Below are 20,589 nucleotides of genomic sequence, written 5' to 3'. Positions count from 1 at the left end.
ATAGATAGATAGATAGATAGATAGATAGATAGATAGACAGATATAGATACTGGGTGATGTCCAATATGATGGACACTTGCAACACTAAACAAATCGTCTGGAATAGTCTGAAACTTATTTTTGCGAGTGTCTAAATTGACCATTGAACAGTCCAGACGCAGTATTTCCATAACTTTTTAAATTGTCTTTGCCCAGAGCCAGGGGAATGAACAGCTAAGTAAGCCCAGCTCCCATTGTGTGTAAAATTGATGTCAAGTCAGCAACTGAACATTCATCTTGCGCAGCCGACGCGATTTCTTAAACCGGGTTTTGGAAAGCAAATCAGCTTCAGAAACTATAAATTCATTTTTTAAAAGAAACGTATCAAGGAGGGAAAATAAGCTCTGGGGTTGAAAACCAGATTTACAACGAAGGTGGTCATGGTGGGGTGGGGGTGGGTGGGGCGCCGTCCATTTCAGCCTTCTTCTAACTTCATGTCAGAAAGAAGACTCTTCACGGAGTAAATGTTATTATCGAGTGACTGTTAACACTTAAGCTCAGCAGGGGAGAGGACAGAGGGAAAGAGTAACATGGAAGGAAGGAGCAGATCAAGTGGTTCTACAGCAATTCCCGGGTAGGCATCCTCGATTCTCCCAGAACCCCGGGGTTTCCCTGGGATGCAGGACTCGTCTAGATGCTGAAGCTGGGACGATCCCAGACAAGCTGGAATGGCTGGTCATCCCACACTCTCTATCAGCACTTTCAAACTGCCTTGATTCCATTTTTTCTGCATTGTTAAGTTGCCAGAATAGAGACTCAAAGATGGTCCGAAGCAGAGTCCACACTGCGGACCACGGTTACCACTGCAAGGGGGCCCAGAGTCTGAGTATGAAAAGGGGATCTGTCACCCCTGGGGGCGGGATGTGATCCTGTCGAATCTTTCACTGCACACCAGCAAAGAATGGGAAATAGATGTGGGTCATGCTACAACTCCACCAGAGTAAGAGTGAACGAAAGATCAGGAAACTTCACATGCTTTCCCTTATCCAAAATTTATCAGTTCTGGAGCTAGGAGTATCACCTCCCACAAGAAAAACAAAAAGATGTTATCGTTTTTTTCAAGGATATTTTTAAAGTACAGTCATCATTTTAGAAAAGCCTGCCCAGGTTAGCCGTCTCCTAGAACAACGGTTGAAAATGCAGCTACGGGAAAGTGACAACGTGCATTTCACTTACGACCGGAGGTGTGGGCACGAAATATACCACTCAAAGATCAGACTCAGAAAACACTGCCTTCATTGTGCCCAAATGCGTAACTGCATATGGAAAAAAAATGCGCCTAATATGTACCAGCATTTCAGACAGTGCCCAGAACACATTGGTGAATCAGGAAGGAGAAAATTACAGTCCGGTAACTTGATGCTACAATTACCTAAGGACAGATTGAAACTTTTTTTGCTTCACTTTATTTCCCGAATACCAAGTCTCAGAAATGACACTGTATTTGCATAATATTTAATTCATACTCAAACATTTCTTTGGCCGTTGGCCCAGTAAAATAAGAAAGATTTCCTTTAAAGCAACTTTCCAACTTCTCAAAGGTCAAAGAACAGCAGACACATGCACCATGGACAGAGGAGCAGGGAAAGAATTTTCTTCCAGTTACTTACACGTTGGTGGTAAAGATGCCATAGATCAGATCCAGCTCGGGCAGGAAGAAAGTGCTCTGCAGTTCGTTGTAGTAAAAGGGGACCTCCCCGGGCCGGGAGCAGTTCAGGCGAGCCTTCATGAACGTGGTCCAGGTGTCCTCCAGTAGGAACCGCCCCCCGATGTCATTCTTGCAGACCCGGGCAGCTCTGGAGAACACGGTTTTCCCACAGTCGTGCTCCACGGCGTTTTCTCGGAAAAAGAAGTAGGTGAAATTTCCGATGTCGTAAGATGACACGAAGTTTGGTTCTGGAGACAAGAGGGAAGAAGAAAAGCATGATCATTCATATGGTATCTCTGTATGTCTTACCTCCTCGGTGTTTTTTCCAAGGACACATGCTTTTGTGCAGACAATGCCTGGCTCCTAAGGGACGAACGAGAGCCCCATGAGCAGCTCGGTGACCTGTGCTAAGGACAGAACACTGTACACAAGTCCTAAGTGGCAAGGAATCGCCCGCACGATTCCACACATAAGCATCCTGAGTTAACACAGCACCCAGTCACAGGACGCTAATGCCATCAAAACTGGGCGGCAACTTTTGCAATAGACTTTTAAAGCAACATATACTCGTTTATTTGTATATCGTGACATGCTCTTCAGAAAGAGTGGGATGGGGGCGCTTGGGTGGCTCAGTAGGTTGAGCGTCTGTCTGACTTTGGCTCGGGTTATGATCTCACAGTTCCTGGCTTTTTGTCCCATGTCGGGCTCTGCACTGACAACCTCAAAGGTCAAAGAACAGTAGACTCAGAGCCTGGAGCCTGCTTTGGACTCTGTGTCTCCCTCTGTCTCTCTGCCCCTCCCCTGCTTGTGCGCTTTCTCTCTTTCTCTCAAAAATAAATAAATAAATGTACAAAAAAAGAAAGAGTGGGAGAAAATGAGATGAAAAATACGCAATGCGATTCAGAACATAGGAGCACCATGGTACCCTGTTTGTGTACAAGACAACAAAATTCTTTGATCGTACTCGTACACGGGAGTATGACCGACATAACTTATGTGCTTTTTTAGCGAGAACTTTAAGATGGTTTTCATTTGTGAAAACTGAAATAAAAACTGAAACTATCAGCTTAGTGTCCTGAATTAGCTTTAGCAATTCCAGTTACTATGGTGACCATGTAACTGTGAGAATCGACTCTGATTTTCTCATTTCTGGGTTGCTGGAGAATCCATATAGAAGAGCGGAGTGTGTTGAGATGGGGTCACTGCCTTCCAGCTTCCTGGTCTCATAATTAGCTTAAAAATAGGGATTCAGAAAGGACAAAATTATGGCAAAACCTTTACTCCATCGCCAAGCTCATGAAGAGTTTAAGAGTCCTATAGTTTGTCAACTGAATTTCATATCTACCCTTCATAGTGTTATGTTCAAAGCTTCTGGTTTGAGCCCATTGATGATAGAAATGATACCCTTTCAGACACGGACACACCTTAACATTTATCTTTATACAAATTCTAATAATCAAGTTTGATTCTTACTCTTTTTTTTTTTCAATATATGAAATTTATTGTCAAATTGGTTTCCATACAACACCCAGTGCTCATCCCAAAAGGTGCCCTCCTCGGTTCTTACTCTTTCCTCTATTGCTAGGAGCTTACAATTCAATTAGCCAGGGTCTCAATTTTATAGGGCCATTAAGATAATATGGCGATAAACCTTTGCGTTCAAAATAAATGGAAAGATACACAAAACAACTGTATCCACGGGGACATATTTCAGGGACAATTAGTTTGGGGAGGGGGCAATTCAACTGGCCTTGGACTTTGCCAGATCCAATTAGATTGTTCCAGCAGACATGTTACTGGCACGACGACTAAAGTATGTTTGGCCACAAGACAACCCATTACTAGTAACAGTGAGACACACAGCAGGCCCACCTCCAATGTGAAATGCGGACACTGATTGAGAGGTGGCACTGACTACACTACCATCCTGTCCAGAAAGCTGTCGCCAGTTTTCAAGTAACACATATATTGGATATCACCCCCGAATGTCTCACTTTAATTCAACTTTCCATTGTAGAGCTGTAACAATATTCTTTAAGTTGTATAAGTTGTACATGCAACGTGTCCTCCTCCCCAGTCCATGATATTATTAAGTCATTTAAGCACATGAAGTAATAAAGAACTCAAAAAGAACTGATTTTCATTTATAAACTGCCAAACATGCTATTATGTTACAGCTGCTTTAACCTGAAATGGATAGAAAGAAAACTGGACTGCATTACAATGTGGGAGATGGAACTCAGTTATATTGTCTGTACGGTATGCTTTAATACCGGAGAGAGATGCTCACAAAGCAGGAGGATACACATCTCTGACCGGTGTTCTGGGAACACACAGCCAAATATTGGGGAGCTTTTTGAATCTGTGTTCACCGAGCCTCCAAAAGAGAATTACTCATTGAAGGAGACCCCAAAAGCAAAGATATGGAACAACTGCCAAACTGTATTTGGTTTCTGAAGAAAACATTCACCTATATGTTTAATTCGAAAGGGAAGACTAAATCGTTTCAGAACACGTCCTGCACCCAGGCACTCCAACCAGGTGATACAGTTTGATCGTTGTACTAAAAACAAAACAAAAAAAAAACATCGTCCCGATCATCATCATCAACAACAAGGACCACAAAGCTTATCTAAAATGGAGAAAACAGGGGCGCCTCGGTGGCTCAGTCAGTTAAGCGTCTGACTCTTGGTTTCGGCTCAGGTCATGATCTCACGGCTCATGAGTTCAAGCCCTGCCTCGGGCTTTGCGCTGACGGTACGGAGCCTGCTTGGGATTCTCTCTCTCCCTCTCTCTCTGCCTCTTCCCTGCTCATGCTTCCTCTCTCTCTCTCTCTCTCTTTCTCAAAATAAATAAATAAATAAACTTAAAAGATAAATAAAATGGAGAAAACAAAGAAAGAAGGTGGAGGACCGGATGTGTCCAGTCTAGGGCCACAGTTACTAACACATGTGGATGAGGTTGGGCAAAGTCCACAGGATTTATGAAAACACCCTCACGGAGACCTACTCCTGCTACTGGGCAAAACAGAATGGAAACCAGAGTAAATGTCCCTAGGAAGACTTGAGCAAGAAAATGAGAAGAGACAAAGGTAAAAGTGATCTTTCATGGTTTCTTCCAGTCAAGGTTGAGTCTATTAATCTTAAAAAACAGCTACAGAATGCTAAGGCTCCCATGCCAGGCTCTATGCTCGGTTCTTCATATTCCTCTGCTCATTCAACTCACAAAAACCATAGAGGTAGGTGCTGTGTTATTACTCCTTGGTAATCTGTCCAAGCTCACACAACTAGCGATGGGCATGGGGTGGGGGGTTATGTCCTGGATCTGGACAGTCTGACCACAGAGCGTAGGCACTTACCATTACACTACACTGAAACAAACAAACAAACAAACAAACAAAAACAATGGGCTGCGAGGGAATAATTGACTCTGCGTTAACCGTATTCAAGAATAAAAGTTAGTGTTCTGGAAAATGCTTTAGAAACCAAAGCGGGGAGCAGGTTTTCTCAGAAAGACAAATGCCCAGATGGAACTTACCCTGCAGCTATCAGGGACATCAGGAATGACACAGGGAAGGAAAAGCAGGAGGAAGGAGCCAACAATCCAAGGGCTTATTAAGCAAGAATCCTGCTGGGAGGCGTTTGTCCGGCTCCAGAGATGCTATTTCAGATGGCGCCACCACCGCCCCAGAGAGCCCGCGAGTGCCTGTTGGGGCATCGAGGCCACGTTCATAGTCTGCCCCACTGGACCACGTCGCTCAGATTTCTGCTCGGAGGGGAAGACTGGGTAGCACCATGCAGACTGGCCCACAGTCTCCCCTTCCCACAGAGAACCTCCCCCGTCTCTCCAAACCACCCTGAAACAATTCTGCGATAGGATGACAGAGCGCATTTTAGACAGAAATGTTCGAACGCATTATTTCCCGCCAGGAAACTGGGGAAGAACTTGTGTTCAGCGTGTTCTCTAACCCAGCAGAGGCTGCGGGTCAGTTTAGTCAAGGAGCTAAGTGACACTTGGAGACGCATCCTGCCGTCCTGCAGTGGTCCTTCAGGATGGGGATGGGTCCCTGACCGTGTGAACTGCCGTCAGATCAGGAAGCCCCGTCTCCTGGAAAGCAGAGCCCCTTGAAACTCGGCCAGCATCCTGCTTCTTCTCCAAAGACAATACAAAAGCAGGGACCGTTGTTAGACAGACAGCCACGTCTCTCTCCCATTTGCAGATATCAATCTGGAGGCAGGGGATGTTTGAATCTCACCAGGCGCTACAACAAGATGCACATTGTTTCCCTCCCATTATTTGAGTTCTGTCTCTTGTTAAAATGCAATTCACCACAAACCAGTGATCTGTCGCTCCTGAGTGAACTGAACAAGTCATAAATCAGGCCCTGCCTTCTTGTCTACAATGAATGTGAGTGCGTGAAAGAGAGATCTGAGCGGTCCTTTATTCTTTACTGTCATTAGAGCTCTACACGAATAGTAGGTGTGCTGCTAATTCAGAAAAAAACCGACATGAGTATATGTCAGCTTACCATAAATCTATGCATGGAGAAGCTGGTTTCTTTCTCATGTTTAGAAAACATACTGAGTTACGGATTACAGAGCATGTTACAAAATCTGTCACGTCGCAAGAGGAGATATGGTTCGTGATAACAGGACTTTTATTTTCTACGTTTACTTATTAGTGGCCATGCAGAGAGGGGTAAGAGAAGAGATTCATAATAGAATAAACATGAGTAATGAGAAGAACAAAAGCTTCAACATTTTCGAGAAGATCTGGACCATGTAAAATCAGATGCTGAACGTCAATATGGATCCTTCCTTTCTATATTCTTTCTATTGCAACACCTACTGCATCAGGCTGGAGGTGCCTCATGTTCAGGAGTGACCAGATCATTAGCAGTTTCTTCATATAGAAATATTTCTTGGGGCACCTGGGTGGCTCATTCAGTTAAGCGTCCGACTTCGGCTCAGGTCAAGATCTTGTGTTTCATGAGTTCAAGCCCCGTGTAAAGCTCTATGCCGACAGCTGCTTCAGATTCTGTGTCTCCTTCTCTCTCTGCCCCTCCCCCCACTCATGCCCTATCTCTGTCTCTCAAAAAAAAAAAAAAAAAAAAAAAAGAAATATTTGTCCACATTGACGAGAATGGATGTGGAAGACAGGAATTCTGATTTTCCAACTCTACAAAAATGTTACTAGAATCACAATCTATCATAAATCCTTTCTCAATCAAAGGCCACCTTGCAATACACTTGTCCAAGGCAGACTAGAAAATGCCTGGGCATGGGGCCCATGTAGGTTGTGGCTCTACCCATCCCAGATTGAAACCCTGGGCTGGATCAAAGACATCTGGAATGCTCTTTCATCCTAGATGACAATTCAGCGCCCAAAAGACCTACGTCGCCACAAGGATTAAAGAGACTGGTATGTGGTAAGATCCCAATAAACGATGCCTACATCATTTCATCATTTACTTTTGATGTCCCTCTTAATAACTTATATTTAGTAGAACCTCACATAATGATAATGAATTATCAAACATGCAAATGCTAAGCTTACAGGTGATCAAAATGTAGGAAACATAAAGCCATGTCGAGTTTTTAAAATAGCAAGCTATTCCACAAAAAGAAAAGGAGTTAGTGGAAACAATCTTTAGACATGACATAGTGAGCCAGATATTTTTAATTCCCTGATTTTGGGGGGTCAGTCACGACCCAAACCATTTTCATATATATATTCCTAAATTCCATACACTCTCTTACTAGGCACCTCTCCCTTTGTTACAGCTACATGAAAATGTGCTGCAGAGTGTTCCAGAGTAAACTAATTTCATCTAGGTATTTAGTAAGCATGGATAATTAAACTAAAATTAAATGAAATTAAGCACAGTGTGGTTTAAAAGCCACTGAGGTGATAAAGCTTTCCCTAAGATTTCCAGTAAAAGACAGACATACAGATGGGCAGATAATACATGTCTGTCTGTGTATGTATGTGTGTATGTGTATCATGTACATGTATATACATATAGTATTGAGGCATATGTATATATGGCTCAACACTTCCACCTACTGGCTGTGTGAACTTAGCCAAGTTATTTAACAGCACCCTGTTCCCTCCCTTTTAGAAAGGTGGTTAACGATGCCCAATATGTATCACTGGGGGAACCAAAGGCAATGCATGCCCACTGCCTAGCGCCTAATGGCTAATCATCAAAATACAGATCACCATTTGCATCTGTAAATAAAAAATATAATAAATATACATGTACATATAAAATACACAAATTAATATTAACACACATATTGGTAAACATATCGCAAGCTTTGCATTCTGTATATCAAATCAGGGTCTTTGTTCCCATCAGCAGATTTGGCACGAAACGTCGAGGTGCTATAGACAGAGCCTTGAATGCCAGCACTCCTCCATCACCAGGCACATACCACCTACTGGGGGGACCGTGCCGGGCACTGGGTGCGTAGACGTGGTAAAGTGACAGATACAGCCCATGCCCTGGGGGACAGAGTGAAGAAACAAACAACACAGACCGACAAGTCATCACAAGGATGACAAGAACAATGGGGGTGAATTCAAGGGTCAGAAAGGAGAGGACCAGGGAAAAGGCAGAAGTCAGGCTGGGAGGGGACACCAGGCCAAGAGCTGGAGAGACAGCCACTGAGAGAGGACCCTCAGAACAGCCAGGAACGGGATGGACCAGTGTTGGGATGAAGGAATCAGGAGACAGGAGAAGGGCCAGGACAGCGACCCAGCAAACCCAAACCCAGTCTGCATTTCAACTGCCACTGGAGAGGCACCGAGGGGTTTGAAAGAGAAGTTCATGACCCACTCTCCCGTGTGTGTCCCGTGGTGGCAGCGTGTCCTTGGTGGTCACTGAGAGCAAAGTGAGCCCCGGATCCCCAGCTCCTTCAGTCACCGAGCACCTGGCAGGAGGAAAAGCATTGCCTAAAACTAGAAACGTGGTTCCAGCAAACTTGATTCCTTCTTTCTTCAAGGGGAATATGACCTGCTGCAAATGTGTTATTTCTGTGGGTTTGTGGAGTCACACAAGAGCAGCTAATAGCACGGGGACCTGGGCCGTCTCTCCCCAAAGATCTGCTCCCTCCCCGTGAGCACGCAGCCCGCCAGCCCAGGACTCTCGAGGAACTCTCCCCGGACATCTGCACCCAGGATGCTCTTGGAACCCTCCCCTGTCAGCTGCACCCAGGACTCTCCCGGAACTCTCCCTGGACATCTGCAGGGGCTTCCTTAACTGGCTCTGGTCTCCATGCTCTCGCTCCAAGGGACACAGACACCCTTGAGTGTTCTTCACTCCGTTCTAAGCACCAAGCCTCCGCAGCCCTTCTCCTCGAAGCATCTGCCACATCACACGCTCCTAGGCTCGATTCGTTCAGACTGACTGTGCGAATATGGATTTCTGAACACTTTCCAAGCAGCAAGTTTCAATCTACCAAGTTCATTTTCTCCTGATTACAGTCAAAGCGGCGGTCCGCTTCTCTTAGGAATGGATCCTTTACCTGAAGAATCGTGAATGAAAATTTCAGAATTTTTAAAAACTGGAATATTAACTTGAATTTAAAGATCTTTGGGGCGCCCGGGTGGCTCAGTCGGTTAAGTGCCCGACTTTGGCTCAGGTCAAGATCTCACGGTTCGTGAGTTCGAGCCCCGCGTCGGGCTCTGTGCGGACAGCTGGGAGCCTGGAGACTGCTTCGGATTCTGTGTCTCCCTCTGTCTCTGTCCTTCCCCCACTCACACTGTCTCGCTCTCTCTGCCCCTCCCCAGCTCTCTCTCTCTCTCTCTCTCAAAAATAAACATTAAATAAAAAACAAAGATCTTAGAAACATTTTAATGCTTAATTGTAATGCTTAATAAAATAGTTTTAAAGAGAAAAACCAGTGAGAGCTCCCTGGAGGAAGACACCGGGCTGTAAGAGCGTGCAGTTAGAACGCGTGTACTTGAATGACGGCGTGGTCTTTGTCTGAGCTGACACGGGCCAGGGCAGGGCAGAAACCCAGAGCACAGAGTCAACCATCCAATACGTAGCAGTGGATTATAAAAAGGTGAGAAGCCACTGAGTGCATACAAAGAGTTTAACAGAATAATATGGAGGCAGATTTGCCGAAATACACAGACCTGGGGATCTTATAAACAGGATGACAATATGACTTATGAGTCAAACGGGAGCACTTTTGAGAGGGACAGGGAGTGATGTTATAATCACGCCAGGAGTGATCCACGACTGTTGCAAGGAAACTGCTCATGATCTGTAGACAATACAGTGAACCACCTTCCCGCCTGGTTACGTAAGCACTAGCATTTTCTGTACCCATTGTATTCTCTATAATGGGACGGAATTGCTCTGTGTGGATTTGTGTTTTGTTTAATGCAGGTCTCCATATGACTTAGTGTATACAGTTGGTGCCTTTGGCCAAAACATAACTTGGCAGGGGAGAGAAGGGTTCGTTCATCCATTCTCTTCTGAAATGTGTACACTGGAAAGTCCAAATGACTGACTGGCAAATACAGAGCTGTCCCCACAAGACGGAAGGGAGCCGGCGCTCCCCTACTTTCCGGCATTCGGCACAGAGACCCATCAGAGCACGACACTGCTTTCAAAGAGCCGCAGAAGAACAGATTCCTTCATGTCACTTAAACTTTTGTGCCCATAAAAGACTGTTTGAAAATACGTCACAGACTCTTCTGCTTGAGTTTAATAATCCCCATTCACCTCATCTCCTTTCTTAAGTTTTTAGCAATCAGGAACCCCTCCCAACCTTCCTTGGGTCCTCCTATCCCTCTTGTGTGCATAAAAATGTGGACATCGGGAGAGACGCGGAGGCAGGTTATGACGTTGGTGTTTCCTAGGGTGTGGATTAAATGTGGAGGGCAGAGGATGCCAGCTCTGGCGTGGGTCTGTTTTCAAATCCTGGCTCGTGGACACATCAACAGCGTGGCTCTGGTTCGGGGGGCTGGTCCCTCTGACCCCCACTTGCTCCTCTGTAAAATACCAACAACGTCGTCTCCCTTCTACCTGACAAGTTACAGCCGCCGTAACCCCATGAAGATAATCAACCCTTTGTGTTCACCACACTATTTCCAATATACCTGCACCCCACATGAGATGGGCAATCGACCTGACGTCTCACCAGTTAGAAAAGGCAGCTCATCGCGCTGGGTCACATGTCACCTGACGGCTTGCGTGCTCTAATTGCACTGGCTCACACGTCACCCTACTGCCCGTGTGCTCTAAGCCCACTACTCATCGTCCTCTAGCAGCTGCAATGTCACACGCTAGGTGACAGGCTTTAGCCAGATGCTTGCGTAATATGAGGGTAGACTCTTGACTATACAATCGTGATTTCTGTTCTGGCTTTACTAAGCTTCTTTTCCTTGATAAAGACTTTACTGGGACGCCCGGGGGGCTCAGTTGGTTAAGCGTCCAACTTGGGCTCGGGTCATGATCTCACGGTTCGTGAGTTCGAGCCCCGTGTCAGGGTCTGTGCTGACAGCTCGGAGCCTGGAGCCTGCCTCTGAATCTGTGTCTTCTTCTCTCTGCCCCTCCCCCGCTTGCACTCTGTCTCCATCTCTCAAAGATGAATAAACATTAAAAAAATAATTAAAAAAAAGACTTTACTTTTCCTACACAACTGTATTTCATCCCTAGGCTCCACTTGTCTTTTTTGGGCTTGTTCTGTGAACGCTGCTTCCATTTATGAGTTTCCTGCTCAAGCAAATGTCGTCCATCCAGGGAGCCCCTAGAGCAGATGATTCACACCCTCAGGGACTCTGCTGTGGAGACACTGCCAAAAGCAAACTCACTGTCCCCAGGACGAGCCCAAAAGAGTCACTCTGACCTGGCCATGCCTGGCTCTCGGAGACGCGGCATCTGGTCCCAGAGTAAAGCGCTGAGGTCCTCTATAGGCACCTGTCTTCGCGGTTAGGAGAAACAATTTCTCCTCGAGTTCGGCACAGAGGGGATTTTCTCCCTCCAAGTAGATTATCCTTAATCATTAGGAGGTTAATCATTGTATTTTAAGGACCTCAAACAGTCTATTTAATGGGTGAAGAACATCATTAAAGGACTATTTCGAACCAGGAAAAGTTAAAGCTGTTACAAAAAGTGTTTTGTTGGCTAAAAACATAAAAGCTCCTATGAAATGACATTGTTAAGATGGGAAGTCCTGTGATGTCAGGCCTGTCTGCTTCCACATGAGGTCATGGTTGGAGTCCACAGAAATAGAAGGAAATGCGGATCTCATCCGGGCAACCCCACAGACAGGCAAGCACCTCCCCCCAGAGAAGGACAACGCGAGGGTCACCGAGTGCTAATAAGATATGTCCACGTAGGTGTCCATGCTGAGTTATTGAGGCTTATTTATTTGTTTGTTTGCTTTTGTGAGAGAGAGAGAGAGAGAGAGAGAGAGGGAGTGGGGGAGGGGCAGAGAGAGAGGGAGAGAGAGAAAATTCCAAGCAGGCTCCCCACTGTTAGTGAAGAGCCCAACTTGGGGCTTGATCCCAATACCCTGTGATCATGACTTGAGACGAACTCAAGAGTCTGATGTTCAGCCTACTGAGTCACCGAGGTGCTCCAAGGCTCATTTAGGAATTAGTTTTTCCAAGTTCTTACCAAGGTTTTTTTTTTTTTTTTCTATATGAAAGCATATATTTCCCTTGGAACCCACAAACTCAATTGGCATGCTATTAATTTGAAAATTTCATTTTCCCCCTTTTCATACGTTTACTGTTTCCCCAATTTCATTGCCAATTTCTTAAAGGCAAGTTTTACAGCTTCTCTATTTTAGTCATTGACCATTAAACATTTACCATCCTTCCTTACGGTAATCATTTAATAAGCGTTATTAACGATTAGTATTTTAATGCATCAAAGCTGTTAAGGTCTTTCTCTAAACACATAAATTTGTTCTAAGAGAGATTTGGGCATGAGGGGATAAATCTGATGTTGAAACTTACATTCATTACCACACACATAACTCAATGCTTCAAATTCCTCCAGAACACCATCCAATTGATCGCTTTGCCTCTGACAACTGACTGAATAAATAATGGTTGAAAATGAGTGTCTAAATGAGAGACAAAGGAAGAGTTTTCTCAAATGTTTGGGACTGAATCAGTTTCAAACATATAAATCTATTTTTTTTTTAAATTCTGGGTTACAAGTCGTACGGCATGTTCCCATGGGGTAACAACATCATTCCTATTTCTACTATTTTGAAACGCGCTTCTCTCCCAATCATTCAACAAATACTAACAGGGCATCAACTGTGTTTCAAGCACAAAGTGAGATACCCCAGGGCACAAAGATGGCTCACATATCATTCCTGCGCTTGAGCAATTCAGAAACTTGGGGGTGAGGGGTGGACACAGAAGCCAATGACTCATCCAAGAATTCATTCATTTAAAAAATATTTATGGGTGTCGGGGCACCCAGGTGGCTCAGTCAGTTGAGGCTCTTGATTTTGGCTCAGGTCACGATCTCACAGTCGTGGGTCGTGAGATCAAGCCCGCGTCAGGCTCTGTGCTGAAGCCTGCTTAAGATTCTCTTTCCCCCTCTGCCCCTTCCTTGCTCTCTCGCTCTCAAATAAGAAAAAAAATTTACGGTGTTTACTATGTGCCAAGCACCGTTGAAAGCATGCAGGACACATCAGTGAACAAAACACATTAGCCCAGCCATTGGGGAACCTCCATTCTAGGGGAGGAAGGAGACAAGCACTAAACGGCATAAGAGTTAAGGATAAAAGCTGAGCGTGTTAAGGGGGACAAAGCGGGCAAGATGGGAGAGAGCATCACTTCAAATAAAGTGAGCGGGGGACGTCCCATAGAGAACCCCATCTGAGCAAAGACTGGAAGGAGCTAAGCCAGTTGGCCAGCTGGATCTTGGGGGGTAAAGAGCTTTCTAGATAGAACAGGAGCCAGCAAACTAGTCTTCCGGCCAATCCTACCCACTAACTACAAATAAAGTATTATGAGCACGCAGCCACCTGTGATCAGGTAAGCACTGGCAATGGCTGCGATGAGGACAGAACTGAAAAGCTCCAATGGGGACAAGGGTGACTGCAAAGCTTGAGATGTTTATTCTCCGGCTCTTCGCGGATCTCTGGGAAAGAGCAGAGAGCCAGCGGCACGTTGCAACATTTAAGAGGCCAAAACAGAGGGAGCAAGCGGGGGGAAGGAGCGAGGACACAGGAAACGGGAGGCCACGGGTCGGGCTTCGGCCTTCTCTGCAGGTGGAATGGGACTCTCTGGGTTTCTGGCAGGAGAATGTCCGAGAGCTCCAACACAGTCCTGCGTGATGCCAAGAAGGGATGGGAGGTCCAACCGAAACTCTAACTAGAGCTAAGAGGGGCCAGGATCTGGGAGGAGGCAAGGGAAGGGAGGACTGCATGGGTAGCGTGTGCGAAGGAACGTGGTGAGGAAGGCACACCCTTCACACTTGCCCCTCAAGGACACCAACCGTGCACGTGGAGGAAGTAGGAGGAGTCGGGGCAGAAAGAGCAGGTGCAGCCGGACCACACAGGTTGTGAAAGAGAGAAGAGGCAAACCGGGTGAAAGTGTCCGTAGCCAGCCGGCTCCCCTGCTCCACGCCAGCCCTTGCTGAGAGAACGTCTCACCAGCCGGGACCTGTTGCACAGGTGCAGGGGTGCAGCTAAGACACCCCTTCATTGGGGTACACTCACAGTGTTGGGGGTGTAATAGGAAACTGTATCTGGAACTCTGGTATTTGATCCAAGGGGCTTAACTTGCTCAAGGAAAATTGCTGGAACTATAGCAGGTGCTTGTGCTAGGTCCCTGGGGACATTCGAGGCTTGGTGGGTCCTTACTCAGGGCTCCTTGTATCCTGGCAGGAAGTGAGCCTGGACAGCCCAATGTCACCAGCTGGCTGAAGATAAACCCTGAAGCACAGAGGTTCCTGAGAGGCTGGGTGGCCAAAGGTCCCTGGCCTGTTGTGCTCTGTCTACATGTCCTGAAATCCTAAAGAACATCCTTTGTGCCTGTGTGCTTAGACCGGAGCGTCAGTGCACTTGTTTCTGTTAAGACTTCACTACAGTCCTAGGAGGGAATAGTTCTGACTCAGAATAAGCGAGATCCAATCCATTTCAGAATGCTGCCTAGGAGGGGGCAATCCTGCCCCAGAGATCATGGGATGGAGGAGAGAGGCACCGTGGACAGAGAAGGTGTAAGTGGACGCAAAGAAGAGACAGATGACAAACAGCTGTGCCTTCGGTAAAGCAAAGACAGCACTGTGTGCTTAGTCAAGGAGACTAAGGAGCGGGCAGAGGATGTACCCACCCCTAGCACAGACGGAGAGGTAGGACTCCCATCAGAAATAAGGTGCAGGAGGGGCGCCTGGGTGGCGCAGTCGGTTAAGCGTCCGACTTCAGCCAGGTCACGATCTCGCGGTCCGTGAGTTCGAGCCCCGCGTCAGGCTCTGGGCTGATGGCTCGGAGCCTGGAGCCTGTTTCCGATTCTGTGTCTCCCTCTCTCTCTGCCCCTCCCCCGTTCATGCTCTGTCTCTCTCTGTCCCAAAAACAAATAAAAAACGTTGAAAAAAAAAATTAAAAAAAAAAAAAAGAAATAAGGTGCAGGAGCTTAAGATGTCAACATTTGAGCATTTCCTGATCAGGGCACCGTTAGAGCTTGAATAGGATCCGCCCCTCCCCCCAAAAAAGAAATGTTGGAAGTCTTCACCTTCAGTACCTGTAAATGTGATCTTACTTGGAAACAGGGTCATGATAGATAGGATTAGTTGAGATGAGGTCACACTGGAGTATGGGGGCCCCTAATCCAGTATGACCGGTTCTTACATGAAGGCGGCCAAGTGAAGACGCAAAGATACACAGAGACAAGACCATGTGAACCCAGAGGCAAAGACTGGAGTGATGTGGTCCTAAGCCGAGGGATACCTGGGGCCACCAGAGCTGGAAGAGGCAAGGAAGGGTCCCCTCCCCAAGTCTTCGAAGACCACCAAGTTTTCCCAATATAAAGTAACTAGCTGAACTACGGAAAGGGCCCCGTCTGTGTGTGGGCAAGTGGTCCTGGGCACAAATTGATCCCCAGCACCGAATCTGAACACAAAAATTGTGCCGATCATAGTTAATAGGTACTATCTATCTTCCACACCTCGCCTGCTGAGACCCTTCTCTCTCTCTAAGCAAAAATGTTGGCCCAAACCGAAGAATCTCTAAAACAAAGAAGCGAGCTCTGGTTATCATCATATGTGAGTAGCTGTTAGTGGAGTGACCGTCTGAGATGTGTAAGTCATAAGCCCTGTTGCTTTACTTCTGTGAGTGAGCATCACGAAACCGCATCTTCAGTCAAAAGGCCCCGGGATTCCCACGCCCCAAAGTGGGAGCTTGGATGTGGAGGGAGCTGCCTGCCGACCCCGCGTGAGAGGCTTGTGCCTCCTCAGCGGGCAGGTCGTGGTCTGTACATTCTCCACCGAGCACACCAGCTCTGGGTTTCCCAGCACACCCGCTCACCACTCGTGCAAGTAAATCCAAACCTCTGATCTCCATTTGTCCCCTCCATGCCTTGATTCTCAATCAGCTGAAAACTCTGGAGAGGAATGTAAGAGCCTCACTGAACGGGTCCCTAAAATCACAACCGGAAATAGGACCCCTTCTTGATATGGCAGCACTAACTCTGTTTTCAGCTTGTTTGATAAAAAGATGGAAGTCCTCCCTCGAGAGGAAGAAATCAAAGGCGATAGCAAAAACAAAAAACAAAAAAACAACGAAAAAAGGAAGGGATAACAGGTACAGCAACGATCTCAGATGAAGAAGGAAAATCACTCTGGAACACAGCGGAAAAGAAATGAGACAAGGGTGTCTGGTCAAGAAGGAAGGAGAAGACGGGATGTAAAGTATGGATTCCAGGCAGGCCAGTGAGGACAGATGTCCCTGCATCCAGGCAGGCCAGTGAGGACAGATGTCCCTATATCCAGGCTCAGTGTGGGGACAGACGCAGAACTGTGTGCCGTTAAGGGCCAGAATCTATCCTGGATGAAAGGTCAGTCGGAGCAGAAAACCAGGGTCAACCAGGAGTAGAAACAACATCTTGGGGTTCAGTAGAAGGCGGCAGTGCCCCAACAGGACACAGGAGATGGAAGCAACACTCAACACGCAGGAACTCTCTGCTCTCCGCCCCGAGAGGGGGGGCCTTCCTTGGCGGTTGGGTGGGGGTGGGTGGAGCTGAGGGCAGCAGACCATTCGGTGTCCCGGGGACGAAGATGAGAAGGTGGGCTGAGGGACAGTTCTACCATGTTTACCTCGGACTTATTTTCCATCGCTGCAGTTGTTGGACTAGATCATGTATAAACAGCAGCACATTTGAGGAACCCAAAACATTACTCAGTATGTTCGACAAATAATGACAGCGTGCCCACAGTGACTATGGTAAGCAGTTAGGTCCCCCGCTGCCCTTCTCAGGTCACCTGACGTTCAGACAGAAAGGGTTCCGCCCAGACATTGACAGAATCTGACCATCTGATCGGCCAGTGGGTATCTGAGTCACGTGCAAAGGAACAGCCAATGTTTGTAACTCGTGCCGTGACCTGAATTATGTTTCCAGGATACTCTTCAGGGGGTCACTTTTGGGGGGAAGAAAAGAGAGACGGTAGATGGTATTCCTGATTACTTTTTACTTTGTTTTGAATGAACTCTAATTACAGTGCCTTTGGTTGGGGGCAGGTAATTTTGATTTTTCACTGGAAACTTTGCTTGGCCAGAAAAATCAACAAGTGACTAGAAAGAGGAACTTTAAGCTCCACAGATGAAAGCTTCAGGGCCTGAAGGGGACTGAAACCAGTTCAACAAAAATAATGTTAATGAAGAAAAGCTAGTTACGGCTTCAGTTTAGGAAAACAACTCATGTTGCCCTCCGGAAGCACATTACTGGAAGCACATTCAAATTACTGGAGAAAGTTGATGAGGACGTTCTCTTTTCTACAAGGGGGTTCTTTAAAGGCAAATTGATGGTTGGTTTGACTACATTATTTGGCAAAATGCTTGCGTCCTGTTTGTATACACATGTACACATAAATACACATAAATAATGAGCCTAAGCCGGTGATTCTCAACCACAGGCACCACCCCGCCAAGAGAGATTTGGAAAGTTCTGGAACTTTTTTTATTGGCACAATGAGGTGGGGGGAGGGAATGCTACTGCATCTAGTGGGTATCAGCCAGAGATACTGAGAACCACCTTCTGATAACGAGGACAGCCTCCCACCACACACACATCAAAGAATGATCTGTTCCAAGATGTCAATAGTGCGGAGGTTGGGAAATTCTGGTCCCCATAATTTGCTTGTACTTGACAAAAGGCCAGTAAATCTTCATAGAACTCGAAAGCTCAAAATAAGAAAAAGTATAATGGTAAGCTCAAAACTTTGTCTTCGTACAAACTGTCAGAGGGATGACAGGTGGTGGTACATGGATCTATCCATTTAACACTGTGTGTGTGTGTGTGTGTGTGTGTGTGTGTGTGTGTGTGTGTGAGTATGTGTGTGGTCACATTGACACATGAACATACACACATACAGAGGGATGAATTTCAGCTGGCACACATGAGGACATCGTACGAGGTCAACCTCTATTCAGATGGTTGGTAGCACCTTCTCTCTGCTTAGTGAGGAGGTGACCAACTTCTTCTAGTCCAGGATTGAAAGGACATCTTCTAGCGTCTTCTAGGGGTTTCTGGTTTTGCAGAAAAGAAAAGAAAAGAAAAGAAAAGAAAAGAAAAGAAAAGAAAAGAAAGAAAAGAAAGGAAAGGAAAGGAAAGGAAAGGAAAGGAAAGGAAAGGAAAGGAAAGGAAAGGAAAGGAAAGGAAAAGACAAGACAAGACACAAGGAATACGGCCTCTTCTCCTACTGGATATCGTCATATCTGGATGCAGTGCCTGAAAATGGAGTGCTGACTACCCATCCACCCCCAGCGGAGCCAGCCCGAGGACCACACGGAACACTGGACGGCAGGGACACATCAGTGACGAGGCTGGGGTGCTTACTGACTCTCGAGCCACTGAGGGAAGGAACTCTGAAGACACCTACCCCAAAGTTCTATTTGTGTGACTTGACAGCCTTTTTTCTGACATTGATCAAGCTCTTTGGAGCCACGTGTGGCCAAACGCATTCTCTTACACGGTGTCTGAAAATTCCATAAAATGCTTGTAACTCCCCTTTTTTACATTTATGATAAGTTAAGAAAGAATGTATATGGATGTACAGATATCTCTGATACAACATCAAATTTCTTGAACTTCAAACAATAGCCTAAAAAGCAGCCTAAGGCCCATGAATAGTCATGTCACCATTAGCCCCATTATTCTGGTCCACGGTGTTGACCGTATCTCTTCCCTCCTCCTACTACAGAGCCACATACAATGCCCTTCCACACAGATGTACAAAACAAGTTATATTTGGTTTCTTTAGAAAATGAAGAAACTGGCGCCTGGGTGACAGCTGAGCAACTGACTCCTGATTTTGGCTCCGGTCATGATCTCACAGTTCATGAGATCGAGCCTCACGTCGCGCTCTGTGCTGACGGCGCATGGAGGCTGTCGGGATTCATTCTCCCTCTCCCTCGTTCTCTGACGTTCTCGCTTCCTCTCTCTCAAAATAAATAAACGTTTAAAAAAGAAAATGAAGAAATCGTTTGTCTTCAGAAGCTGTGAGTTTGCTTTCAAAGCATGAAGTAACCAGGCATTACAGGCGAAGGAGGTGGGGAATCAGCCGTGCCGGTAACACTCACCATTAAGCCATTTGGAGTTGTACTGTGCCGTGCGGAGAGGAGGTAAGATGCCCAGACTTCGGTAAATGGCAGGATCCCGTCCGGGAAAGTCCATGGCTGTTGCAGCGTAGAGCTCCCCGCCGGCCGTGAGAAGAGCCGTGGAATTGTGCTGGGGACTGTAGGGACAGCGGGCCATGCCACTGATCTGATCATGGATCTCGGTCAGGTTGCTCAACTACGGGCAAGGGCAAGACAGAGGAAACCAATTATCGCTCGTGAAAGCCCTTTAACTGTGTTAATGGATTAGGTCCTCCTGAACTGCAAATAAGGCATGGTGCAACAAACTCTCTGGGGCTCAGGGTAAGACATGACAAATGTTCGCACTCCCGTGCTGATGGCAACATCCGGCGGAGGACGTGGACAGAGAATCCACCCGTCATCTCCCTCACTGTCCCCTCAGACTGGCTGGACAGGGTGCCACTGAATTCACAAATACCAAGTTAAGACTTCTGTGTGTGGGTTCTGTTTATAATGCATGGGCACTGCAGATCTTTCCACTTTAATGAAGCAAATTTCAGTATTTATATAAATAGAAACCACAATAAAGATTAAGCACAAATGTATCACTATAAGTGAATTCAAACGTTATGAATAGCCCCAAACTGTGCTCACAGGTAAGGGTGCGTGCTATTTTGTACCCCATAGCCCCAATTTCCAAGACTCTACTATGTCAGTTTTCGGACAGACAACTCTGTGTCTTGCAGGCCATTGGCTCTGAACCCAGCTTCTCGGATGCTGGATTCCCAACCAATCATTGAACGAGAAAATTTCCTAGGACAACAGGGACCAAAGGACAACCACCACATGGGGTAGATGTCAGAGTTCCATAACCGAGTAGGTGTAAAGCGTTTAGAACGGGGTGTGATACTGGGGGCTCCCTCTGTGATCCTCCTTGTCGTCCTCCCTATATTTCCAATAACTGAATGCTAGCTTGGAAATACTGCAGATGAATAAATTCAGGCTTTGAGAGGAGTTGTGTGACCAGGAAATTAACATCATGGTAATTCTTCATTATGCTCCCTGTGGAACACCAGACCAGTATCTCCAACTAGGAAGACTGCCCATGTGCTCTGACCTACAGGT

General features: G+C 46.3%; 1 protein-coding gene across 1 annotated transcript in view; it reads right to left on the bottom strand.

Moving 5' to 3' along the window:
* SEMA5A (semaphorin 5A) overlaps positions 1-20,589 on the bottom strand; it is a 305,585-nt gene that overhangs the window by 142,010 nt on the left and 142,986 nt on the right. Inside the window, exons 6-7 of the mRNA XM_047074421.1 lie at positions 19,468-19,681; positions 1,650-1,935 (exon numbers count right to left, since the gene is read on the bottom strand). Coding sequence (XP_046930377.1) covers positions 1,650-1,935; positions 19,468-19,681 — 500 coding nt within the window. The remainder of the gene's footprint in view (positions 1-1,649; positions 1,936-19,467; positions 19,682-20,589) is intronic.

This window comes from Lynx rufus, unplaced genomic scaffold (assembly GCF_022079265.1).
Source record: "Lynx rufus isolate CCGP_SWC_20201006 ecotype Redwood Valley unplaced genomic scaffold, mLynRuf1.p SCAF_1, whole genome shotgun sequence".
Lineage (NCBI taxonomy): Eukaryota > Metazoa > Chordata > Mammalia > Carnivora > Felidae > Lynx > Lynx rufus.
The sequence above is the reverse complement of the archived record's forward strand: the minus strand, read 5'-3'. Positions and strand labels throughout refer to the sequence as shown.